The 27157-nt window shown below is 43.3% G+C and overlaps 1 protein-coding gene across 2 annotated transcripts; it reads left to right on the plus strand.

The window, feature by feature from the left end:
• The first annotated feature begins 88 nt into the window (after nt 1–88).
• Nucleotides 89–25642, plus strand: dhx15 (DEAH (Asp-Glu-Ala-His) box helicase 15). 2 transcript variants are annotated; one of them, XM_030722698.1, is made up of 14 exons: nt 89–349; nt 2017–2323; nt 3596–3789; nt 4126–4285; nt 5597–5815; nt 9186–9353; nt 15748–15834; nt 16240–16389; nt 16892–17000; nt 21419–21610; nt 22696–22818; nt 22912–23102; nt 23968–24137; nt 25179–25296. In XM_030722698.1, exons 1-14 carry the CDS (start codon nt 339–341, stop codon nt 25294–25296), a joined length of 2199 nt encoding a protein of 732 aa, XP_030578558.1. In that variant the 5' UTR covers nt 89–338. The 2 variants fall into 2 exon arrangements, with proteins under 2 accessions (XP_030578558.1, XP_030578557.1); XM_030722697.1 differs by lacking the exon at nt 89–349 and adding an exon at nt 447–514 and having other exon boundaries at nt 25179–25642.
• The last annotated feature ends 1515 nt before the right edge of the window (nt 25643–27157 follow it).

Raw genomic sequence — 27157 nt, forward strand, 5'->3', positions numbered from 1 at the left:
GCCTGAAGTAGTGCCCGAGTGTGTGTGTGAGTGTGTGTGAGTGTGTGTGTGTGTGTGTGTGTGTGAGAGTGTGAGTGTGTGTGTGAGTGTGAGTGTGAGAGAGAGAGAGAGAGAGATGTTTGGCGCGCACATCATCCCGGCTCGGCTGAGACGCAGCGGTCCTCCTGCATCCTCCCCCGCATCCCAAATCCTCTGCACTGCATCTGTAGGCACCGCGATAACCCTACGTGGGCGACATTATGTGCACAAATCAGTGAAGTCGGGACGATTTTCGTGTAGCGTGCTTTTACCGGGTCTCACAGTAAATCGCGGCTTTCGAGTCATTTTTGTCAAGGATAATGATGATGAGGTAAGAGCTTCCGGTCGCCATTTTGCCGGTGTTTTACGGTTTGGGCAGAATCTCCATGGAATAATTAGCCGCTGTTTGGACTCATACCGGTGGCAATATGTCTAAGCGACATCGTTTAGATCTGGGTGACGATTATTCGTCGAGTAAAAAGAGGTCCTCTGATGGGTATGTAACGGTAGCCTCACGGCGTTAATCCGTTGTGCTGCTTTTTTTTTTTTTTTTCTTTTTAAATTCGCTGTAGCTTGATTGTTGTTGCGCTGACACTAACTAGCCATGCTAACGCTCAGTACGCTCAGTTAACAATTTAGCTCCAGCGGGTAGGCAGGTGTAAAGTTATTGTAATGATTGAGCCACACATGGAGACGATATTTAGCCATGGCTCTCCAGCAGAGTACTTGGCAAACAGTCGGTGAGCCGCCGGCCTGGTCTTGTCTGCACGTGGCTAACATCCCATGCTAGCCGGCGCTAGCTGTGTCTTTATTGCTAAGGTCATAATTTTCGTGATGCAAACTCAGCAGGTGGTGGTGAATTCTCGGTTGTGAAGATGTGCGGCGTTTGCTGCATGAAGAAGTAAAGTTTCTTATGAGCTGTGCTCGGGACGCTAAGCTGGCCGGGCTAATGCAGCTAACCGTCTAGAAGCTGTCCTGTCAGAAGTCGCTGTCATCCCCCGGGATGCGTCGGTGGCTTGTGTGTAAGGACAAAGTCACTCTGGGACCGCCGTGTGGATCGACACCTGTCGGGCCTGGAGCAGGGTTGAGGAGGACCCGGCTTGTCTGTGAAGTACCGCTGCAAACTCAGGGTCAGGGTCATTGCTGTGCATCTCACATCGCTTTTGACCTTAAGGGACAGAGAAACAAAACAAAAAGGTGCTATGGAGATAAAACAGCCGGTTATGTGATTTATAGAAACTCAGTGCAAATACTGAGTTAAAATAAATCAGTGCTGCGTGCAGATTGTACCATTCCCACAGTCAAGGACGTGAGGGCTAGAGATGCTTACAGGTGCACACAAAATGTCATGATGCCCCCAGCTCTCTGACAGTCATCGTTGGCATCGTTTTCGGTGTCATTTTGTCTTTTGAGCTGAGGAAAGCTGAGACGTTTTTGGTTGCGTTGCATTTATTTGATATATTTGATAAATGACACAGTTGAAGGGTTAAGGTTAATTGCTTTGCCAGGTTGAGTAACATCTTGTATACCAGAGGTACCAAAGTACTACTTGCCTTTTACACACACCATCTGATGTATTTGGCCTGTGTGTGTAGCTTTAAAGCTTTTTACAGATAATGTGATTATGTTTATGTTTGTCATGTGGTCTTAAAGCATTTAATATGTCCTTTTCCAAAACATGAAAAAACACTGTGGACAGTTAGTTTATCCATGACCTTTGCATGCTACACTTGATTAGATTGCTTTTTGCAGTGAATAAGCCACCATGAATAAGAACATGCAGTAACCTTTGCATGTGATTTTTGTTTTCATTTCATTTTAAATTTTCCGAGAAAAGCACTTGATGTGACCTAACATTTGAGCACTGTTTGTCCCAAGTTGTGCCTTTTCTGTCTCATGTTGCGCGTCTGTGTGTTTGATGTTGTATTGCTGGAAACTAAATTGGTTTATGTGGTAGCGCTTCATCAACTCTTAAACTTACGCGTCTTGCCATCACAGGCGTGACAGAGACCGTGATGAGAGGTCACGAGACCGCGATCGAGACCGTGACAAGGACAGAGATGTGAAGCCGTCCGGGGTGCCCACCATCCCAGCTGCAGGCAGTACTGGCTTCCTTAAGCAACCTTCTATACAGCAGCAGATTAACCCCTTCACCAACCTGCCCCACACACCACGCTACTATGAGATCCTCAAGAAGCGGCTGCAGCTGCCTGTCTGGGAGTACAGAGAGAGCTTCACTGACATCCTGATGCGGAACCAGTCTTTTGTGCTGGTGGGAGAGACAGGCTCAGGAAAGACTACACAGGTAGGAGAAAAAAGGCAGAATATTTAGCCATTTTCTTTTATATAATTTTTAAGCTCAACAGAAAAGTGGTCAGCTATATGTAACCACAGTTAAAGCTCACCAAGGTCAAAGTTACTTTCATGTGTCTTGAATGATTGTCATCTTATCAGTTTAATAATTAGTGTGATTGTTGATATTCTAATTAGTCAATGCAATTAGTCCACAGTTTTAATCTAAGTGCAGCTTAAATCATTGCTGGTCGGTATGTCTGGACATGAGTATTGTGAAAGGAACTTTTGCTGCTTCTGAGTTTGTCCTCTGTAAGTATTTACCCCCCATTTTCTTAAAAGCTTGTGTAACTCAAGGTTGCAGGGGGAGTGGCGCCCATCACAGCTGTCATAGGGAGAAAGGCAGGGTACACCCTAACCAGAACTGCCCGCCGCAGTACAAGATGTCCATCAGAAAGTCAACACATAGAGTCAAACAAGCAAGTCACGTTCACATTCACACCCCTGGCCATTTTAGCATCACCAATTAAATCTAACATTTATGTCTTTGGACTGTACCCAGTGAAAACACCACAAGCACTGCAGAGCAGACAAACTTCATATAGAAGGGCCTCAGCTGGCCTTCGGGTTAATACCGGGAACCCTCTTGCTGTGAGGCAACAGTGCTAAACACTGCGCGACCATGCCACCCTGCAAATACTTCATTTGAAAAGTACTTTGTGACAATTGAATAACTAAAGTGAGGTTCTTATCCATGTTCTGCTCTGCAGCCTCGGTGAGCTTGATGTGGGGACCATGAGCCAGTTGTCTGCCTGCTAAAAGTTGTGATTAGAATGGATCTCCAGAGCAGAAGAATAACCGCAGCTGCCCGCTGCAGTACAAGATGTTCAAGTTGGCGTACATACTGATGAAACAGCAGAATGATATGGGGGGCCTTGAGAATAAGCACTCTCAGACAGATCCAAAAAAAAAAAAAGTGCTAAAATGAGTTACTGAATATACCTAAAAGTAAAGATTACATGTTGAGGAAACCCTTTTTTTCTTTTTCACATCTATAACGAGCATACCTCCAGTAAATGTTTTGACTTTAATCAGTAAAGGCCTTGCAGGATGCAGCAGGCTATATGAATGAACACAGTTGTGCGAGGTGTCATTTTAATAGAACATCTGCATTTGACCTTTATATCCAGTGCCGTGCTTTCATCTGACTTGTTGTACTTGCTTCTTGGTCATTTATAAACACTCTTTGGTTCAAACAAAACCCAACTCATCTGCTGTGTTCCAGATCCCTCAGTGGTGCGTAGATATGATCCGGTCATTGCCGGGACCAAAGAGAGCGGTAGCCTGCACCCAGCCCAGGAGGGTTGCAGCCATGAGCGTTGCCCAGAGGGTTGCAGACGAGATGGATGTCATGCTGGGCCAAGAGGTGGGCTACTCCATCAGGTTTGAGGACTGCAGCTCCGCCAAGACTGTGCTCAAGTAAGAAGGATGTTTTTTCAAATCAAAGCCTGCAGCTGTATTGAAGCTGATAATTGCAGAAAACTGATAAGCATAACAAAAGGCGATTGGTGGTTAGTTGCAGTTCATTCAGTAGTCTGAATAAATAAATAAGCTGTAATACAGTAGTCAGGTGTAATGTATTTAGACAATTCTGCCCAGAGCACTTTGAAAGGGTAAGATGTCCCAGTGGGATTACCATTTGGTTTAATTTGAAGCAGGTTTTATTCAGATAATGTGCTTGTACGTGATGATGGAGCCTGAATATATTACCGCCTTTCACAAACGGTGTTTGCTGCTTCTCTCCTGTTCTCCCAGGTACATGACAGATGGAATGTTGCTGCGGGAGGCCATGAACGATCCCCTGCTGGAGCGCTATGGTGTCATCATTCTGGACGAGGCCCATGAACGCACATTGGCTACAGACATCCTCATGGGGGTCCTCAAGGAGGTGGTCCGCCAGAGGCCTGACCTAAAGGTAAAAAAAAAAAAAAAAAAAAAAAACCTCTCATAAATGTATTCAATTCACTGTGTTTCTTTTTTTTTCTTTTTTTTTTATTATGGTGTTAATTTCATCCTTAGTTACTACAGTGCTTTTTTGGCAGCTGATATATTTATTTTAAAGAGCAAGCTTCCACATGTTTCTGATTTTATCTGTCAAATCGCTGCTTTGCATTATTTGCAAAAATATGTTCCTCTTAAAGTTTCTCAAACACTGCTGGAGACGTACATAATACTTGCCCTAAGGATATATTTGCTTGCAGCTGGTGTTTATGTCCCTCTTCTGTCACTTCTCTCTTTTGTCACATTTGTTGACAGTGTCCTCATGCCTGACAGCTGTGTATCTGTTGAGGGAAGAGGGGTGGAAAAAAAAAAAACCCCAATCCTCTTAGCCTCAGAAATGCAGAAATCTGTTCTGCACTGCAGCAGCAGTGGAGATTGCTCCCGGAGACGTAGCCCTGTTTTTAAACCATCTATCCAGTAGCAGAATAGCAACGTGCCTGGTGTGGATGGGAGCACAGAGGCAGGCAGAAGTTTTATAGGGTAGAGTGTGCCAGGCATAATTCTCATAAAGCAGATGGATAATGACTGGTTGTTTGTCAGCGTGGAATCAAAGGTTAGATTGTTGTTCGCAGACTGTTAAATGAGGTCTAGGTTATTGGGAATGATCATCCACCCACACCCCTCTATCTCCTTCATCCCTATCGCCTACCGAATTTGAAAGTTTAATTTGCCTTGATTAAGAGCAATTATGATGTCTCACAGAGCGTAAAGCGAAATGCAGAGACGCTGGCCCCTGAAAATGTTTGAGATTGAAAATGGGAGACGCGTTTCCCATCAGAATCCTAATGCACTCTATCTAATGGCCCTGGAGAGAACATTGTGTATCCAACATCAGGAACAAGGACTGTCATAGCTCTGTGTAGGTCAGTGACTTGGATCGCAATGCCAAGTACCACATTATAGACGCCATCTTGGGTTTGTGCCTCAACCTGAATCCACAGCGTTATCCATCCTGTATAGGCTTTTGCGCTCCTCATCTATCCTTTAATTGCTTGCATGCTTGTCTACTTAGTATGTGTCCTTCTCCCCAATCATCATTAAGCCATATAAAATGTTAACTGATTCTCCACTTGAGTGCTCACTGCCACGGTCATTTACACTCTGCTGTCTTTACTTTATCTTTAACCTCTTTCACGAGTACATTGTACCTTGCAGACGTGTTGCATATCACTCTCTCGCTCGCTCTCTCTCTCTCTCTCACTTTCCTGTGTCCTTCTCCACTCAGGTCATTGTCATGAGCGCCACACTCGACGCTGGCAAGTTCCAGGTGTACTTTGACAGCTGCCCACTGCTAACCATCCCAGGACGTACGCATCCCGTGGAGATTTTCTACACACCAGAGCCAGAGCGGGACTATCTGGAGGCGGCCATACGCACCGTGATCCAGATCCATATGTGTGAGGAGGATGAAGGGGACATTTTGCTCTTCCTCACAGGACAAGAGGTAAAACGCCACACAGATTTTCCTGGTACTACTGGTGTTATTCTACCACCTTGTAAACAGAATGGGTAATGGTAGTATTGAGATTTTTCTGCCTTTTATTTATTGCCTTTATTATTTTATGTATGAATTATCTGGACTTTAAAACGTCATAAATTGTGCCCGTCACAGCTGAGTTGTTTATTTAGAGCCTCACAGTCAGACTAACAGTCCAAAATACAAATATGTTTAATCTGCTATTCAATAAAGCAGAGAATTCACATCTAAGCAGCTGGAACTCGCAACTATCTGCTGTTTGTGCTTCATAAAAATTGAAACCGTTAAATCAATTTTATCTTTAAGTTAAGCATCTGCATATTAATCTAATTACATAGATCAGTCACTCGCATAAACTGTCGGGAGCACACACACACACGTTTCCATGCACACACGCACACTGCACAGGAAATTAATAATTCTTCAATTGATAGATGCCTTTTTGGAAACCTCCAGCGGGATTTGTACACCGAGTGGAGAGTGGGGTGGGGGTGGGGGGAGTAGTGACCCATATTCTGCCCTTTCCACAAATCTCAGAAATTAAGTCATTTATTATTATCCCCCCCCCCCCCTGTAAATGTTGTCCACTGATGTGTAATGGAGGGCAGGGTCCATGCCCAAAGTGATGAATTTGGTCACAGCTGGGTGGAAACACACACACACAGAATAGCAGCAACAAATGTTTCAATCTCCTGATCACTGGACAGGAGAAGCCTGTCGGATCCAGCAGCGCCTATGTTGGTGTGAATATCCTCTCAGCATTTTGACAAAATGGTGCTGGAGATCATGTGATTAGTCGTGGTTGTAAAGGAGGATGTCACTGGCGAAGTTTTTAATAAGGCGTCTGTCTGCATTTTTAGTATTCCCACCTTTGGTGCACCGTACCTGTTGTTGTTGTTGTTGTTGTTGTTGTTGTTGTTGTTGTTGTTGTTTTGTTTTTTTTTTATTTTAAATCTCATGTTGCAGATTTCTCATTGACATTAGACAGTGAGTTGTTTATTAGCAGTAATTATTTGTCACTCAACACCTACTTGGCTGTTGTAGTACACCTACGTCAGTTTTCATTTGTCAAAGCAGGATCAATATGCAGCTTGTTACAAACAGGATAAAGTCATTGGGGTGCGTGGTGTTTGAAGTAGCCTCCTTTGAGGACTGGTAATTGATTTTTAGATTTAGTGGTGTCCCAGCTGCTCGGATGACCGATGAATGAGAAGAAAAGTCTGGCTTATTTACAGGCGGTGGTTTTTTAAAATTTTTTTTATTTATTTTTTTTTGAGGATAGATATAATTTGTTGATTTATATCCCCCCCCCCCCCACACACACACACACACACACACACACACACAGTGTGTCAAGCTAAGGTATTACTGACAGCACTCCCACAGTGAGTTCATTATCACCCTCCCCTAATTGGGTTAAAGAAGTTAATGTGTGTTAGGTCTGGCAGAGATGGTTGTTCAAAGGGTGCAGCAGCACGCCCCTCAAGCGCTTCTTAACCTCTTCAGTCTCCCAGCAACTTTGATGTAGACTAATGATTGGGAGGCAGATCCACAGCAAAGCCATAGACTCTTTTTATCTGACTGTTTAATTTATAACAGACGAGAGGAAACACACACAACTCCGATCCTCTCTCTTCCACAGTTTTTCTCTGAGATATTTAGCTTCCACAAACAAATAGAACTGAAGCACCAACTCCAAACAAGAAAGTCGAAACTTATCACAGCTGTCGAGCAAAGATAAGTCCTAATATTTAAGCTTCCCCCTCAGCAGCTAACATCAAAACGTGATTGGCGGAGGGGGTTGTTTGCTAGTCAAGAGGAGTTCCTGAATGTGTTGGTTATTAGCTTGGCTGTAGATTGTTGCTTCTGGGGTCACAGGGAGAGCTGGTGGACAGGTTCCCAACACTGGCCAAGTGCCCCTGTGTGTGTACAGACACACACAAGCGCACGCACACACATATACTTTGTCTTCATGTCCCTAAGGGACAGACAGCCAGCTTGCTTCCAGCGCTTTGGCAAAGAGTTCCAATTTTTTTCCTCCATGGCAGCTGCTGCTTCCAGAGCCTTGATAGGCTATTAATACTGAGGCTAATTTTACCAATCCATTCAGATTTACCGTTTTCCACTTGTCAGTGTGTTGATTAAGAAGCACATGGCCATCAGCGAGGTTTGACTTAATGCGATGAGCAAGGGGACAAACAGAGCTAATAACACATTCCCAGTCCAGAAGGAAAATGGGGAAACATCACAGTGGGTTCACACAAAGGTTCAAATTAAGTCAGTTTTGGTCACGCTTAAACTAACGTAAGCGCTGTATGTTTTAAAGGAAGCTGAAAAATGTCTGAGAAGTTCAGTATACATGTTTATTGACTGACTAGGGGATGAAAAAGGGCATATAAAGACCTCTGATGTGGTCCAATTTTTTGTCCGTAAGCACCAGTAAAACAAGCTTGAAATCAGCGGGCATGCTCGTCAGTGCCTTTGCTGCTGCATTGCTCCCATGGGCCTGCAGGTGGTGCAACAGTATCAGCAGTAAAGTGACACATGTAGCACTAATAATACTGCAGCTTCATGAGATTAAACGATTGGTGTTAGGAGAAATAAGAAAATGGTTCTCAACATTGGGGGATTGTTCAGAAATGGTTGTTTTGGTCCATGCAGGAAGCTTCTTAAAGTTTTCAAAGATGTTAAAGAAATGAAAGCATGTGTAAAGTGATAAAGTTCCCCTATATTAATGAAATTTCAGGGCTTTGGAATATTTAGTACATTTAAAATAGTATTCTAATAGGCTTGGGAGAATGGGCCCTAACCCAGTGTTCACTATGGTGCTTTCTCATTGCTAGTGCTACTCGGGCCCCGCTGTCTGTCTGCCAGCCCACCGGCTCTAGAACGTTCAGCTTCACTAAACTGATCTGCCATGATTTGCCGCTGGTTATGCATCAGCGCTGCAGTCTCATATCACATTCCCCTCTACAATACTGCACTGTGGAATAATGAACCCTGTTTGAGTCTGTCTGGCTCTGTGTGTGTGCGTGTGCCTTCAGAGCATGCGCGTCCATGTTTTCCATGATTGCTGCATTTGACAACAGAGCCACAGGGAGCTCAGCAAAGCATACCGCAGTCCAGGTTTAATTTCCTCCGTGAGATGGAGCGATAGTTAGAACAAATGTACTGTAGCAGGGAACCACGCTTTCTCCCCCGGCCGCCTCCTCTTGCCATCCCCTATCATCGAGATTCACCGGCATTGTTTATCCAGGTGTTGTTCACATCCGGCTCGATTTTGGTGTTTGCATACACAAGTGGCACCTGGATTAATTGTTGTGCTCCAATCTTTCAGGAAATTGACGAAGCCTGCAAGCGAATCAAGAGGGAGGTTGACGACCTGGGGCCTGAAGTCGGCGATATCAAAATCATCCCGCTGTACTCCACGCTGCCTCCACAGCAGCAGCAGAGGATCTTTGAGCCACCCCCGCCCAATAAACCAAATGGTGCCATCGGAAGAAAGGTATAGCTGCCCTGTTGCTATAAAAACACACAGAGGGGGAGGTTGAAATGGGGAGATGGGCGGGGGGGTAGAGGCTAAGTGAAGAGAAATTGAGTGTAGTTGGTGTAGAAAGGCCAGATGGGGAATAAGGTGGGTAAAGTGAGAGAGCTGGAAGGAAGGGACTGAAACTTTTTTCCCTTTCTCAGCTTTAGCACAGAACTGACTCACACAACATATGCTGCTTTTGTCAGCATGCAATTCTCTGCTCTAAATTATAACTGGGGTATTACTCATGCCCTCCGAGCTTGAGGAAAGTACTGCATTCTCAGTCGTTTTTATCTTTCCTCTACATTTGCACAGTCCCTGCTGCTACGGGGGGGGGTTCTCAGACCTCCGCTTTATGAAACCATGTCAAAGATGCACTTTATATGAGATGACCAAAAACAGGACTTTTCTTGCTGTACACGGCACAATCTTCCTCAGTCACTTGATCTCTGAGGAGTGGATGATCCTACTATTGATACAGACACGAAAGAGTTCCTCTCTTTTGTGTGACAGTTTCTATTCACAGGGGCTCATAACCAGAGCAGCAGCACCACCTGTACCGTCACACTGCTGGCTAGGGATCTGACAGAATATCCGAATATCATCGCTGCCAGTGAATGAGCAAACACTCACCCGAACATCTGATAGGGGACGGTGTTGATGAATGACTCATTGCTACAACCCCTCTAATTGAGGCAGATCAGGCTGACATATGAGCAGTGAAAATATTTATGGGCTGTCAAAGTTAAATATTTCACATTAAGCAGGTCGGTCATCAAGTTTGTATTTCCAATACGCTTTTGTGGTTTTTTTAATTTTTCCCCCCCCCTAACTTCCTGACATTTTACTGGGGTTTATGGCATATGGTGGTATTTATGTTTAAAAAAGAGAAGGAAAAACTGAGCTGCTGATGATAGAAAGCCACCAGCAGTTACCCCCCCCCCCCCCCCCCCCCCATATACTAGTTGGTATGAAGGCAACCCTCCCCACCCCCCCCAAAAAATGCAGATTTGTCCAGCTTTAAAAAGAGGCATAATTGTCAGATTTTCAACTTTCCAACAATCCTTGAACTAACCAGGTGCGATATGCATTTCTAAAAGGAAAAATGACAACATATGAGCAATGTATTCAATATGTCTCATTTAAAAAATGATCCTAAATTAAGCCGCTGTAGATGATTTATAGAGCAGTGTGAAAAACACCTAATTTGTAGCAGTTCTGAAAAATGGAAATGGTTGCATAACTGGTGGCCCAGTTTTTTGTTTTTTTTTTTCTTTTTCTCCCCCAATGTTGCTTAACAACTGTAGACACTTGAGGAATATATTTTATACACAGAGTCCAGTATTTTTTTTCAAATTTCCTTAAATAAAGAAATTAAAAGGAAAATTTCTTTGTGTTTCCATCCATATTGTTTTGTTTCCTCATACGTCGAGGCACGAGACTTTTCCCACAGTGACTAAAAATATGAGATGAACTGGAAACTGCTGAGCAGTTGTATGTAGGGTGTGTCAGAATAAACTGCGTAACCACATCCATACTAGATATGTTAGTAGATTAGACTATCAGCTAACTGCCTTCTTCCATAGATGCTTGCCAAAGGATCCGATGACCCTGCTGCTGCAGGCACAGTGGGCAAAACAGAGGTGATGTGCTAGTGTCATGCCATAATTGCTCATGGTGTATGTGTGTTGGCTGGCTCACCTTTTATTAATGGGAATAAACACAAAATAGTTCACACTTTCCTTGGTGGTGTTTTTGTTCACTGCCAAATATGACCAAAGTTCAGCATCTCTGTCATTTGAATAGAAAAAGGAGATTCTGAAAATCCTACTGAATTGAAACCTACCGTTGTGATTTCTAATACCCTGGTATGCCATAACACCACCCAAGCCTAACTTCCAGCAAGGCCCACACAGAGGGTCCTCCCCTCATGATGTGGATCAAACATTGACGTAGATCTCCTGTCCAGTTACTGTCTTGAGTCTTAAAATTTCTTCAGGCTGTCCGTTTAAATAAGCCACGTGTGTGCTGCAGAGGCTTAAGCGGCCCAGTACTGGATAAGATCTGTTTCATAAGTTCAAATATCATTCCCAGTGTTTTCTTTTGCTGTTAAAAAGGATATTTATATGAAATATAGCCAGTGTTGCTTAGGTGAAGCCTTTTAATATAGCTTGGCTTTGGCAATGGCACCCGTTTGGCTGTGGGTGTATATGGGCATTTGTCTGATGTGCTAGAATTAGGAGTTCACTCCACTGGCACGAACCTCTTGAATAGCAGCGTCGCTGTTTCCTTGTTCTCTTGATGACAGTCTTTCAGGGATATCGTCACGATACCCAGTTCATACATGAAGTGAAGTAAATTTGCTGGTCTGAACCGTTAAAGCCAGCAGGCCACTTTTAGCTTCAGAACAGCTCAGTTTATGTCCTTTTCCCCTTCGGGATCTATTTGTCATGTGTCTGTTGAATTGGTGGAGGTGGCATCTAAAGTTGCCACGCTCGAAGTAAATGTGCTTCTCCTCTGTGACTGACTGAGCGACTCATCAAGTGAAAAATGCAGAGATGTCATCTAAGCCAGCCCAAGAGGAAGTAGTGAAGAAGAATTAAGGTTCGCCACATCTGCCACTATGCATGCTAACGACTGCATTAGGCACCCCTCAATTAACATAAAGCACTAGCTCGTCATTGCTCTATTTCTTCAGGAAAGCCACTGATCTTCCATTTTGAGCTGTTTTATCATTTAAAATTGAGACAGAAATTGAATAATTACCAATAAAGACTATAATCTCACTTTGCTTTCCAGCATCTCACAGATTGTCTGTAATAAGTGTGCTATGATGAGTGTTAGGATTGTTTTTTAGCATTGCTGTATTTGGAATATTTCCTCAAATGTCACTTTCCAATTCTGTTTCAATTAGCTTTCAGCGTGGGTGCAGCGACTTTGCGCTCAGCACGTTCTTTTCCCCAGTCAGGGGAAGGCTTTATTTGTCAACAAGCACGCATTCCCCAGCAGGGAACGTGAAAGATGGCCCGAGTTAGCTATAGTACTTGCTCTCTTGCAGGTAATAACCCAGAAATAACATGCAGAGATGATGTTCTAATGATATTACTGATGAAGAAGCCAGGATTTTTCCAGTGCAGCAACAGACTGGAAGGAACCAGCGCGCATTCAGTGTAATGGTCCTGGCCTGGATAATCCTTCAGAATCAATGCACTCAATGAGGCTACCCATATGATTATGAAATGTGAGAGGGTGTCATGTGTGGCATCTGGTGGAGCAACTGCCTGTGTCCCAACACGCAGGAGGGTGGCAACCTTCACTGGTCCCATGTTTTAAAAAGTGGACTTTGAAGCATTTCATGCCTTTCATTGCTTACTGGGATGTTGGCCGCTGACATATCGTGTCTGTCATGAGACGCTCTCCAATCGCCTGATCTTGTCTTTTTTTTTTGGCCAGCTACTTTAAAGCCAGACTGCTGCTGCAGGTAATTGGTATCACAATGATGTGACTGTTTTAAATCTTTGGGTCAGCCAGCCCTTCAAGTCACCTTGTGATTCTTTGGTTTCCTCTGTAGTTCAGGGCCTGGGTTAAAAAGTGACTGAACACTGTTCAGCATCTTAGGAACCCTTTAAGATACATGCACCACTAGAGCCAAGACTGAAATGTGTTTGTTTGTTTTTCCACAATGACAACACCATGAAAATGCAAAAAACTGCCTCCATTTCTTGGACTGAGAAGTTTCATTCACAGCTATTCACTCCATCTGTCTGTAAACAGCCTTATTAAAGTTGACCTATTATGCTCATTTTCATCTCCATTCTGTGCTCAGAGCCTGAGCTGTGAGCCATGAGATGACCATACTTTTGTTTCTGTATGATACCATCTATGGTATCATACAGAAACAAAAACAGAGCAGAAGGCTTGGGTCAAAGGGATTATTATGGTGGATGCTCATGTTTATTATGAGCATCCACCATTGTAATGATATGAAAAGCCCCCTTTAACCATTTTCCATCCTCTCTTCTTCATTTTAAACCAAAATTCCCTGAAACTGAGGTTTTTATTTGCTGATTTAGTTTCAGGAAGTTGTTTGCAAAGTGTGTGAGTCACAGTGGGGATAAACACTTTAATTTTTGACAGTGGTTTAGTATCACTACCAGAGTTTCATAGCCTTTTGCTCTGATTGTACTTTGAGCTTTTGAACCAAGCATTTGGCCTGTTATTTAAACAGCCTCTAGTATTTTTATTTAAATAGGAATTAAAATGGCCAAGAACTCCATGTATAAAAGCCAGCTATTTGGCAGATAGTGCTGTCTGATCAGTTTCATACCAGCATTTATTGCCATCTCTCTATCTGTCGACTTGAATGCTAAGGGGAATGTGGTTTGGTGAATTACTCGAGGTCAAGGGCTGAAATGGGGGGAAAAAAGCAGCCCTCTGTGGCATTAATAACTAAATAGTCAGGCATTCTGTGGCTGAAGTAAAATCCTCGCTTAAAAGGTGGGATTTAAAAGTCTCTAAGGCTCACAGCTTGAAGACAGCTGAAGAGGCATGGCTACAAAGGAGTGTGTCAAGTGTGCAAAATTGGTAGTGTGGACCTGTATCAGCAAAGACCACAGAGACCTGTGTGGTTTTGTGCTTGGCATTTTATTATGAAGACTACCAAGAAAAGCGGACAGCTACCACCAGATCATTCCTCAGGTCAGCCTACAGCTTGTTCTTGTCTTGGTAAATGTTGAGCAAGTAAAAAAAAAAAAAAAAAAAAAAGGGGGGGGGGGGGGATTCTTAAAGTGTCGAGGCATTTTCCCAAACCCCCCTCAAAAATGTTAAACTCTGGAGTAGCAGCTGCCAGCTGAGTGGGCTATGACACTGCCCCCACAGTCTCATTTGCTTTGATGAATTGAAAAGGTTTCTCTGTCCAGTCAGTTTCTGCTGCTTATATAAGGAGGACTGAGCCTGGCAGCGGTCAAGGTTCGCGTGAGAGCAGCTGCAGATCTGCCGTCACCCCACCCCCCCATCCCCGTTTGTGTATATGCTGACACTGAGAGAGCCATCGTTTCATGTGACTCATTCAATGCATATTTTTGTTTTATTTGCTTGAATTCAGCTGTCATTTCTCGTTGACGTTTTTGCCGTATGGGATAATTGTAATAGAAGAAGATCTGAGGCTGGAGATGGTGCAGTTTCAGGTCAGCATCTTTATAAAGCAAGCAACAACTTTTCACTTTTATTCTTATTTATTTTCCTGTATTTTATTCTCCTTATACTATTTTTTTTATTTTATTTCTTTTTTTAAAGCCCATCTAGTCCTTAACTCCTGAGCACTTGACATCTAAATAATCTGCTTTGAGTTGCGTAGATTATTCTATTCCTTTCATTAACTAATAACTATTTAGGATGTGCATATTCCTACAAGCTATCACGTTTTCATATTTGAATGAAAAACATGATGGTTGTCCATTCTGCTGCATAGCCCCCCACCCCACCCTCCCACCCCCCAACACTGACTGCCAGAATATTTACAGCTAAATTTAATGCAAGATATTTTCAGTGTTACTTGCCTCCGGTTGTGTTTCAAGTGTGGCTTTGAAGGAGCCGGCATTGCAGTGTTGAGGGTAAGTTGGCATGTCTGCAGACGGCGGTGTCGCAAATATCAAGAGACATGTTTTTGGTTCACATGAGGGATTTACAGCAGCCCTCATTTAGGGGAGGAAAAGATGTTTAGATGAAAGTGGTAACCAAGTGTGTTTAAAAAGCAGGCCACCTAACAGAAACCATTAAATTAACACTGTTCTGTGGTTTTGAAAACCTCTAGGAAAAGCTTTCCAAAAGAGGGAAGCTGACATCCTAAGAAAACCAGCGACATGCCGGGGATAGACACTGTAGCCACACACATACATGCACACAAAACCTTTAAGTAATTTTTATTCAGCGAGACACCGAGCACCAAAACAGCACTGTGCACAAATACGTTGATAGCACTAGATTGCAGAAACTGTACACTAGGCTGCCTGTGAACATTGATTTCTACAGACTTTTGCTCAGCTGGATCATGTCAGAGTAGAAGCTGATATCCACATCTGCTTTTCTCTCCTGTGTTTAAGAATCACTGATTTCTCAGCTTAGAGCACTTTGTTTGTATAAGGCACCTAAAATGACAACACACTTGGTTATCTTTACCTTTTACCAGAGGAACTACTGTCTGATGGGTATCTAGATGTTTTTATATCTTAATGGTTTGCCGAATGAAATGAATCTATTTAGTTTCAGTTTTATGTATCAAAGTGTCTGAAGTGTCACAGTCTGGTCTTGCTAGTCCCTTCAGACAGCCTGGGTGGATCATTTCTTAACTCGCGTCTTCTCATTTTCACAGGTCGTCGTGTCAACAAACATCGCTGAGACGTCCCTGACCATCGACGGGGTGGTGTTTGTAATCGATCCCGGATTTGCCAAGCAAAAGGTTAGCTTCCCTTTTCTCCCCACCCACCCCCTTCTTCTCCCACCACTCTTTATCTGCGGCGATCATCTGCTTCTGTTGCCTGAGAATCCCCAGATAAACACAGCAGTGCACACCTGACAGCAGCAAAGATGGAAAAGCCTGTTTATTCCTCTGACATTTCACCAGCCTGGAGCCAAGTCATACACATGGCACAAAAAGAGATTATATATGCTCCGAGCTGGATTGTGTGCGCATGTGAATTGGACGTCCTTTTTTTTTTTGTTTGCTGCTTGTATATATAGTAGATTGTGGGTGTTTTTTTTTTTTTTTTTGGTTAAGTAGTTTTTTTTTTTTTTTTTTTTTTTTAAAGCTACCCTAGTTTTTATTCAACTGAAATGTGACTCATCGTCCTCTTTTCCCTCTCAGGTGTATAACCCACGTATCAGAGTGGAGTCCCTTTTGGTGACAGCCATCAGCAAGGCCTCAGCCCAGCAGAGGGCAGGCCGTGCCGGACGTACACGCCCAGGAAAGTGCTTCCGCCTTTACACAGAGAAAGCTTACAAGACAGAAATGCAGGTAAGAAGCAAAGCAGTTTGAAAATCATTAATATTGTACAAGTTGTAAACACATGATTGATTCTCATATCTCACATTCTGCAGTGCCACAAGCACTTTGTATTCCCCCAGAGCAGCCTTCTAGCTGGAAAAGCTTTCTATTATGCAATATTTGCTCTTAGAACTCCTCGATTCCCAGTTCAACTGAATTGTCATTCCAAGAGCCTAGTGCTAAAACACACCTTTTCCACCCTTCCTCATAACCCCTGTTAATGACACAGCCACCTTGTGACAAATGGACCTGTGGGGACCCAGTTTTCCACTTTAACAGGCTAATTCTTTCACATCACGCTGAGTGGCAAAGGGAATTTTTTAAAACAAGTTAAATAGCCCTTCAAATGCCCCAGACCCCCGGTCTCTGTTCAAGTTGACATATGAGTGATGCATGAGTAGATAATAAGCACCCTGACTAATTCATTTTGAATTGTTCCTCGGGCTCCTCCTGTACCTCTTAACTGGCACAGGACAACACGTATCCAGAAATCCTGAGGTCTAATCTGGGATCTGTGGTGCTGCAGCTCAAGAAACTGGGGATTGATGACCTGGTGCATTTTGACTTCATGGACCCACCAGGTTAGTATAACATAAACTTTTTTTTTTTTTTTTTTTTTAAACTTACAAAGACACATTTCTATTGTTTATGGGCGGCACTTCTTTGCAACTGGACATTTAGTGCATTTACCATCTGCAATTGTTGATGGAAGGATCATGCATTTCTGCACTGGATTTAAATTGCCTGAACGTTCTCTAGAGATTCATAAGAAACTGATTTATTGGATACAGAGCTGAACTACTCTTGGTACTGAGTAAACCTACTGTCAGCTTCATGTCAGTTCCTAAGCTAGTATCAGAACTCATTCTTAAATGCAAACAGATACGTCAGTTGTGCTTCTGCTTTATTTAAATGACCTAATATGTTCATTTCCAACTCATGTTTTGTTTTTTTCTTGGACTGTGCTTAAATAGCCTTGCACAATTCACATGATTTAAATTAAGTGGGTTCACCTCCCTTTTAAGCCTACTTTTTTTTCTGTCTTCTGCAGGGAGCAGCCCCGAAATTTTGGCCAGGATTTATGTTAGCATCCATTGTTGTTGTTTGATTAGCGCCCTCCGAATCAGGACAATTGCAGTTACAAACTGTTGTAATATCTAGTTGAACTGTGGTTGCTTTGATGTATAATATCAGATCTGGGTTGGCAGCGTCACTTGGGGAAAAAACAACAAAGCAAAGAAGGGATCTTGGCAGACATCCAATAAAACAGTGAATGTTTGGAGATCTGAGGATGTGTTCTGATAGACATGGACTACACACTAGTACCTTTCAGTTTTTTTTGAGGAATCTACTCAAATTTATATTATTGCTGCTCAAACTGAGAAATGAGTGATGTTTGCAGTTAGTTTGTGCACTGCTTGTCTCTGTTGCTTATATTATATCCTGTTCTATCGATGCTGAAACAGAAACCTTTTCTCCCTGAGGTGCTAAGTTAGGGCATTCACCAGGAGAGTCTGTAACCACGTCTTCTGGAGAAGACCACCCCTCCTTTCCCTATCCTTAACCTCCTCCTCCCGCCACCCTTTTCTCACCATAATATAGTTTTCATCTCACCTCTGAGATTAAACCCATCTCTCCCCGTCCACTGTGGCAAACGCCATTTTGAGAATGAAATTGGTTACATCAATAGCAGCACTATCACCTTGGCTATTGCCTTCCCTTTATATTTCTCCAGTGAAACGTGACTGACCTCCACCAGCACCCCCAGGTTTCTCACAAAACGCAAGGGGTATACATCAACATATGGGACCGGCCTTGTCTGCGGAGTCTAAGTGGGAACAGTCAGGTGAAGGAAAGGGGGAAGATCACCTTTTTATTGATTTGATCCACTCTCTGCAGAAGGTTTCTCCTAAGTAGCTCCTGAGCAGGGTAGAAGCTGACGCTAGTTGGGTGCAACAAATGAAGTCTGCTTTAAGTCTGAGGAGTTCCTAGAGAGGTTTTATAACGACTATTTACAGCGGATCAATTCTGATACGCTGTGTCAGAGGCCTGCCTCGGAGAAAATGCAGGTCAGTGTAGTGTCTCTGAGGAGTCGGGAAATAGATGGTGAGGCAATGGTATAAACTGAGTCTTGTGATGTTTTTTTTTTTTTTTTTGGCACAAAGAAAATCCTAAATAGTTGTATAGTTGAATTTCTGAGGCTACCATGTGTGTTTAGATGCAAGCCTGCCATACATTTAGTATTATTCTCTCACATTTAAAACACACATATTGGATTTGAGTGATGATCAGCCTCAAACCCCAGTAGCTTTTTGTGTTTTAGCGTCTCTATAATGTGAACGGGGAGTTTTTTTTATTTATGTAATGTTTTTTTTTTGTTTTTGTTTTTCTCTCTTACCATGAAATGCTCAAGTATGTAGGTTATTTCTCTTTGCTCATCCTGCTTCCCGCTCACTAAACACAGGAGCGACAGTGCGAGCCAGACAACCAAATGGAAAATCCAAAAGGAAATCAGTAGCGATTTACACGAGGACTTGGCTGGGCGGGATTCATTTTCCTCGTGACATTTCCAAAGAAGTACCTTTCAAAGCCAATGTGGTTTAATGTACCTTTAGCCTTTCGCCTCATTGATTTGGCCCTTGGTTAATATATCGGATTCTTGTGTGTTGAGACAGTCAATACTTACTTTCTGATGAGTTGCGTTGGGTATAGATTGAATTTCCACACGGGTTCTTAACGCTAGCGGTACTTGGAAATCAGATTTTCACCTTTTGTTCAGCCCCACACGAGCCACTGGTGTGCTAAGTAATGTGACTGGCACTCCCTTTGTGTATAGAAAAGTAGTGTTGATGCCCCAAATCAATATTTGTTAATCATAAAAAAAAATACCTCCCTGCTTTTTGAAATTGAATTTTTTTGGGTGGGGGAGCACTTGAGAGAAATGAAAGCGAGCGAGCACCGCAGCCAGCGCTTGAAGCTAATTTTCAGTTAACATGCAACTGGTCATTAGGCTTCAGCTCTCGGGAGCCAAAGGTCAATAATTGCATCTGGGGGAAAAATCTTTTAACCAAACGGTGGAAGCCTTTTGTGTTGAAGCATTAAGTAGAAAGTTCCCCCTGTAATTGCATTAGTTGTTTAGGATTGCCTGAGCGGAGGATGAAAAATGAGCTCTGCCATGATTACTTCTCCACTAAGTTGCTGTCTAGCGTAACTCTGGCTGTCACATACCAGGCGCCCTCTCATTTTGATTCACCTCATGCTCCCTGCCACCAAGCCCTGTAACAGCTTCCCTGCGTTTGAGCGTTTTTGTCTTTTCTTTGCTCGCATTTGTCTTCTCTTAAACTTCAGAGCACAGCAGGTGATGGAACTCTGTCTTCCCACCTTTTTTTTTTTTTTTTTTTTCCCCTTGCCCTTTAACTTTTTTATTATTGTGTTGGTTGATCTAATTTATGACTGACCAACCATGGACTCTGGTTCTATTTTCTACTTGCCTCAAAGTTCTTATATAAGGAAATCTGTTTTAGTCAGTACATTTAATTAATTTTTTTTTACAGCCTACTGTTACCAACTATTTAAATTATTTAAAAAATGCTTAAATCGTATATCCGTCGAGCTGATATTTACCTACTCACATACACTAATCAAGCTAGACTAAATCATTCATCACTCTAATTCATTGCTCACTGAATGTATGGCTACTTCATGCCGAAGTTCTAAAATAAATACTCTGTCGTGACTTTTCTCATGTGTGCAGACATGCACATATACTTGCTGGACACATTTAGTTACCCCTTGCAAGTACTGGTCTGGACCCCCTTTTGCTTTCAGAACTGCCTTAATTTCTTCATGGCACAGATTCAACAAAGTGCTGGAAACATTCCTCAGAGATTTTGGTCCACGTTGACATGACAACACCACGCAGCTGCTGTAGATTTGTCAACTGCAAATCCACGATGTGAATCTCCCATTCCACCACATCCCAAAGGTGCTTTATTGGATTGAGATCATGTGATTGTGGAGGCCATTTGAGTACAGTGAACTCATTCGAGATGATTTGAGTTTTGTAATGGCACGCTACCCTGCTGGAAGCAGCCATCAGAAGATGGGTACACTGTGGTTATAGAGATTGACTTGGTCAGCAGCAGGTAAGCTGGGGAGTTTAAATGTTGCTCAGTTGGTAGTAAGGAGCCCAACCAAAGGCTTACCATCTGAATGTCACAGCAGAAATTGAGACTCATCAGACCAGGAAACATTTTTCCAATCTTCCGTTGTCCATTTTTGGTGATTCTCTGTGAATTGTCCTTTTTTTCCCCCTGTTCTTAGCTGACAGGAACAGCACCCGGTCTTTTTATGCTGCAGCCCATCTCCTTCAAGGTTTAGCATGTTGTGTATTCAGAGATGCTTTTCTGCACTTTGGCAGGTTATCTTGACCACATCCATGTGATTAAATGCATCCAGTTGCTGCCATTAGATTGTCTTGATTATTTGGGCTAATGAGGTACAGGTGTACCTAACACATTGACCACGAATGTGCATCTGTGCCGCCACACTTGTAGTAGTTACTGATATAGCAAGTGGATAGTGCAACCTTGAGTCTGCAGATATTACAACCTCCACACACTCCTCCCTGTTGCAGCTGCAGCAGAAACTCTCAGATATTCAGTTCAGTCATATAAAACAGCACTGGGACTCCTGTAAAGCTGCAGTTAGCACATTGTATGTATGTGTACTTGATAGTTTAAAACATTTAATTACCTGAATGGTTAACGCACTGTGTCTTGACCTCTTATCTCACTTCTAAATGTGAGCATGCAGTACGGCAGTATTAATTAATTCTAACGCAATTGTGTGTGAATGAGTCCCAAACTGTCCTCCTCAAGTGTTGCTGCAATGAAAGAATGACAGTTCTGCAAATTGTCTACTTCAGCCATCTGTGTGTGTTTTGCCCATGGGCTTGGAGCATTTTAATGGCCCATCTCTCCTGCTCTGTCTTCTCCAGCCCCAGAGACCTTAATGCGAGCCCTGGAGTTGCTGAACTACCTGGCAGCGCTCAACGATGATGGTGACCTGACCGAGCTGGGCTCCATGATGGCAGAGTTCCCCCTGGACCCCCAGCTGGCCAAGATGGTCATTGCCAGCTGTGAGTTCAACTGTTCCAACGAGGTCCTCTCCATCACTGCCATGTTGTCAGGTAATGCTCAGGGCCAGCCCGCTGTGTGGGTCTGATTTGCTACTCTTTCCATTTCTTGTCCTCCTGGGTCATTCCTCCAAAATGACCAGTGAGTTGTAACGAAATATACAGAACAGCTTCTTTATCTTCTAAGAGCCCTTTATCATTCTTAAACCCACTTAAATCCTTGTCAGCACCACTAGAATAACTAAAAGGGTCAATTTGATGCATACAAAAGCTATGACAAGTTTTTTCAATTTTGTATGCGGTTATTAACATATCCGCAGTCCAGATGTTGAGGTCTCTTTAGTATTGGTGTAATGTGTACCTACTGAACTTGAGTACAAGAAAAGCAGAGGACAAAGTCAGTGGTGTCAGCTGTTATTTGTGAGTAAGGGGAGGGCAAAAAAGAAAAAAAAAAAACTACGTCTGTACAAAATGTATAGGCGTAGCTGGAGCAGCACCAGCATGCTACAGCAGTAATTGCACTTTGGGCTTGCCAAAGCAGAATGCTGCTCATTGAGATGAATCTTGACGCCTTTGAAGGGAGCGTGAGGGTCTTTGAGAGCGGGGAAATGGATTTAACTAGGTGCTCGGACGTGGTGCGCACTTAAAGCAGGTGTTTCAGGATGGCAGGTTTTTGCTGAGTTCATTAAAGCAAGCAGCAAAAGTACACCTGAGAGCAGTGCCGCCACAGCAACCAACCATGAGGCTCAATAAACACAGCTTTTACCCATTAAAGCCACAATCAAGCAGGTTTGGCATTAAGCAATTCAGAGGGAGCTCGTACAGGGGAGAGGGCAGAACAAAGAGTCTGGGGGAAGTCCACATCACTGTCAGGTGTAAGATGGGAGGGTTGTTTGGACTGGCTGTCTATATTTGCTGAGCCTGTAGCCAGAGTGTAGCGGATCAGGACAGAGAAACCCATTCCTCCTTCCCTTCTCTTTGACCCTCCTTTCCTTTTCTACCGTAATCACTTGGCAATGCAGTGTGCCCTGTGAAGTGCTCTGTGCCTCTCTTGAGCTGAGGCCTTGTTCCTCTCTGTGGGATTTGCTTAACTTATCCCTATGGGCGGCTGTGTTGGGGCCTATACCAACCTTGTTTAGTCCCACAGTGCTTCGTCCGACCCACGGAGGCCAAGAAGGTGGCTGACGAGGCCAAGATGCGCTTTGCCCACATCGACGGCGACCACCTGACGTTGCTCAACGTCTACCATGCCTTTAAACAGAGTGAGTGGCCTGTTCATGCGCACGTTTCACTGATTAGTTCCACAGTTTTTTCTTAAGGTGCCCTTAACCCTAAGTTGCCCTCCTCTCACACAGACCACGAGTCCACTCAATGGTGTTACGACAACTTTGTCAACTACCGCTCGCTGATGTCAGCAGACAATGTACGGCAGCAGCTGTCCAGGATCATGGACCGCTTCAACCTGCCCCGAAGGAGCACTGAGTTCAGCAGCAGAGACTACTACATCAACATCCGTCGAGCATTGGTCACTGGCTTTTTCATGCAGGTCAGTGCGAAGTGGGGGCTTTTTTTTGGGGGGGGGGTTCTGGGCTCACAGTATTACAGGCTGGACATGCCGATTAGCTGTTTGGGCTCTCGTTGTGTTGTTTTTAGTGTCAGCCATTATTATGCTTTCCTTCATTTATTTGTTTTTTTTGGTGACATTTCATATTTGAGCAAACACTGTCTGCATGCAGCTCCTCTGCTAATCTGATGCCCATTGAATCTTTTTCTGCCAAACATTTGTACAAACTGAAAATGCAAGCTGAGAGCTGCATTGGTTTTTTTTCTTCTTCTTCTTCTTCTTCTTTCAAGCAAGCACCCACACACGTGCACACGCAACAGCGAAACTGCTTGTTTTAAGCACATAACAAGAAATGAAATCAATTTGTTTCTCGCTCAGGAAAACAAATGGCAGTTTTGCGAAAAGCCATTTTCAGGGCTACCTGAAACAAGCAACCTGACAAGTTGAATTATGGTGTTAATATTTAAATATTTGTCAACATTAACCTTTATCTCGGAGACAAATTTGCAGCTCGTGTTCAGGCGTTCAGTGTTTGAGATCATGTCTTTGTTTGGAAAGGCCTTTATTGAGACTGATTGCCTTGGTTAATCACGAGCGCCACTGCAGCTCGACCACAGCAAAAAAAGCAAAAAAAACACTCACTACGAATTAGCCTCAAATGTCTTGCTACTTTTTTTTTAATGAAAGCATTAATAATTTACCTCTTAGATTTTAATGGATCTGTATGATTAATACACACACACATACACACATACACTAGTAAAAGGTGTATGTGTATATGCACTTGTTTTTACTTTGTCTGAATTTCATCGCGCTTGTTCCTGACCTTCTTGTCTGCTGCGAACAGGTCGCTCACCTGGAGCGCACAGGCCACTACCTGACTGTGAAGGACAACCAAGTCGTACAGTTGCACCCCTCCACTGTGCTGGACCACAAGCCTGAGTGGGTGCTTTACAACGAGTTTGTGCTCACCACCAAGAATTACATCCGCACCTGTACAGACATCAAACCTGAGTGGTGAGTTTCAGGTGTAGCTTCATTCTGAGTAAGAAATGGTTCAATTTATCGTCCTGCACAGACGTGGTGCCAATTAAGCGCCTCTTCTGTGCATTTCCACCTTAAAAGACTGGTGCTGGTGCCAAAAACCTGGCGGCAGCACAGTAGCGTAAAAATGCTGATCTCAAACCTATCCAAAGTGTGGGCTGGGTCTCAAAGGCGCCAAGACAGAACTGGCTGTGCAAGCAGCACCCCGTTGCTGAAAAAGAGGTATAATACCCCCTTTAAACTGACACCGTGCCGTGGCCAATCAGTGGCTGGCAAATGGAGACCGCGGATTCCGTCCGCCGTGAAAGTTTCGAATCCTGCCAGTAACACAACACGATAATCTTTTCTTAAACATGTTTAAATGTGTGCCGATTCTTTAAAGAACCGAGACAGGACTGGCTCCGCACCAGCGTAGGCATCACGGTGGTGGTTAATGAGGCATTGGTCTGCCTGTACAGCACCCACCCACATCGTGCGTAAAAATGAGTGTGCTGCACATGAAAGTCATTTAAAAATTTTAATTCTGAAGTTTTAATTTCAGCTATGAGTGACTGCAGCACAGCGCCACTATCAGATAATCAAGCAATTATTTTCACAATCAGTTAATTGTTTGCACTATAAAGTGTTATCAAATACTAAAAAGTGCTGCCTGTCGCAGGTTCCCAAAGCTAATTGTGATGTCTTGTTCTTTGCGACCAGCTGGAGCTGCTGAAATGTTGTGATTTTTATGGTTATAAAAAGGCTGACAAAAGCAATTATGACAAGGATCTAATAAAAAAAATAAGATTGCAGCCATACCAGTGTTGGCTCATGAGCATTGTATGCTAGCAGCAAAACTACAGCAAACCTCGTATCCATGCCCCCCCCTCCCCCCGTGACCTCATACAATTAAGGATCAAATTTGTTGAGCCTGCACTGGTAGTCACTGTGCGAATATGGAAGAACAGCATTCTCCCACAAGTAAACACCGAAGACAATTTTTTGTGACTAATGTTTACTTTCTTTCTTTTCTAGGCTGGTGAAAATTGCCCCGCAGTACTACGAGATGAGTAACTTCCCCCAGTGTGAAGCTAAGAGACAGTTGGAGCGTATCATTGCAAAACTCTCATCCAAGGAATACACTCAGTACTAAGAAGGTTTGCATGTGCTGCTGCAGGAGCAGCATCCTCGCTCGTCTGTACAAAGTTGACTCAGAACTCATTTGGGTGTTCTGTATATATATATTTTTTTTATTTCCACCAACGACGTCATTCTGAATTCTATTTTTGTTTGTGTATCTAATACATAGTGATTTTCATAATCAATGATGATTTGACCCGTTAACTTCGAGGACCACTTTGTTTTCTTTTGGCCAAGATGGTTAAAGGAGTCCTTGAAAAGAAAGGACTACAAAGGAGTGGTTATCAGGAATTTAGTCAGTCATTTACACCTGAAGCATGTTGTTTCATGGGAATTTCAACATTCCTCTTAAAAAAAAACAAACAAAAAATAAAAAACCCCACCTATAATAACAAGTCCCAGCTTGGGATTCTTGGCTGTTGTTTATGCTTTAGTCTATGGGACTGGCTTTTGATCAAATGTAATTTATACTGCATTTTGATGCAGGTGACGTGTAATGTTCTCTTGTCATGGAGATAATAAGGTCACATTTCCTGTCATCTGTTCAACTTAATAAAAAATGGCTTTTGTAATGAGATGTTTTGTGTCGCCCCCCCCCCCCCCCCCCCCCCCCCCCTGTCAGCATTAAAATAACGGTGATCTGTACATAAACTTTCTGTCTTAACCCTCACGTGCGCACGCGCGCTCAGCAATCACGTCCTGACCTGCCAAATCCAGCTCGTTTCCTGGCTCTTCAGGGAAGTTAAATCTTCTTACTGGGATATTGATAGCTTCAGAAACAGTTGGAGAGAGGGGGATGTTAATTGCAAATGTTTCGGAGCAAGATCAGTGTGAAATCCCCGCTGCGCTGGAGCCTGTTCTGGCTGTACTGCTTTGTGTCACTGCCTCTCTAATGTGGAAGGTAAAGCTTGCAGTCGGGAGAAGCGTGCCTTTGCTAGATTAAACTTAGAACACCAAACTAGAAAAGGATTCCTTCAAAAACAAAGTTGGATGAGCTCTGACAAACTTTTTTTTTTTTTTTTTTTTTTTCCTCTTGGAGATGCTTTCCCCCTCTCATTCTGTGGGTCAGCAGCTTAGACGAGGCAAGCTCTGCGTGGCTGGCGATGCATGAATTCCACGAGGAGTTTGAACAGCGGGACTCTTGAACAAGACTACTGAAACGGTTTGGATATACCACCCTCGATGGCTCATTGTCGCTGCTTTGCGGGTGGCAGTTTAGAGCATATCAAGTTTTTGTCCTGTCGGAGCTGGATAGGGAAAACATGTAGCTCCTCATTACTGGCTTCCAGTTAAGTACTGGTGAACGCCGCCAGTTTCACACCACAAATTATGTTTGGTGGGGGGTGCTTGTGTATATTTGGGGGAAAAGAAATCATTAAGGCTTCTTGTGGTTCAATAAGATGTTTAAAATGTAATGACACTTAGCTAGGCTTCACTGCCTCTATAGTATTGTGGTTTATTCATTTGCCTAGCAAGCAAAAGATCCCTGGTTTACTCCCAGGAGGAGACACAAATCCCTTGGGGGGTTGTGTCACGAAGGGCATCTGGTGTAAAACTCTGTCAAATCAAGCATGCTATGATGAATAAGAGAGTAGCCAAAAGTAGCTTACTTAGGTCAGCTTCAGATAGGTCTGGACGTATGGGGGGAAATGGCAGGTTGATGCTGCTGTGGGATGGTCCTGAATTAACATATCAGTATAATACTAGTATTTCACTGACCAAAACTGTAGCACATACTTCTTAGATGGGATTTTGATACAATTAACTGCACAAGAAGCCAAACTGTTTATTACAGGATACCATCAAAATGCTCCAAAAGTAACGATCGAGAGGTCCAGTTCAGTGACTCAAAGTAGTTGAGGTTGAATCCCAGC

This window comes from Archocentrus centrarchus (assembly GCF_007364275.1).
Source record: "Archocentrus centrarchus isolate MPI-CPG fArcCen1 chromosome 18 unlocalized genomic scaffold, fArcCen1 scaffold_23_ctg1, whole genome shotgun sequence".
NCBI classification, from domain to species: Eukaryota; Metazoa; Chordata; class Actinopteri; order Cichliformes; family Cichlidae; genus Archocentrus; species Archocentrus centrarchus.

Coding starts and splice junctions, on each gene's coding strand:
- dhx15 (XM_030722697.1), top strand. CDS start 447: ATGTCTAAGCGACATCGTTTAGATCTGGGTGACGATTATTCGTCGAGT. Junction 15,835..16,239: donor CCGGATTTGCCAAGCAAAAG/GTTAGCTTCCCT, acceptor TTTCCCTCTCAG/GTGTATAACCCACGTATCAG. Junction 21,611..22,695: donor CATCACTGCCATGTTGTCAG/GTAATGCTCAGG, acceptor AACCTTGTTTAG/TCCCACAGTGCTTCGTCCGA.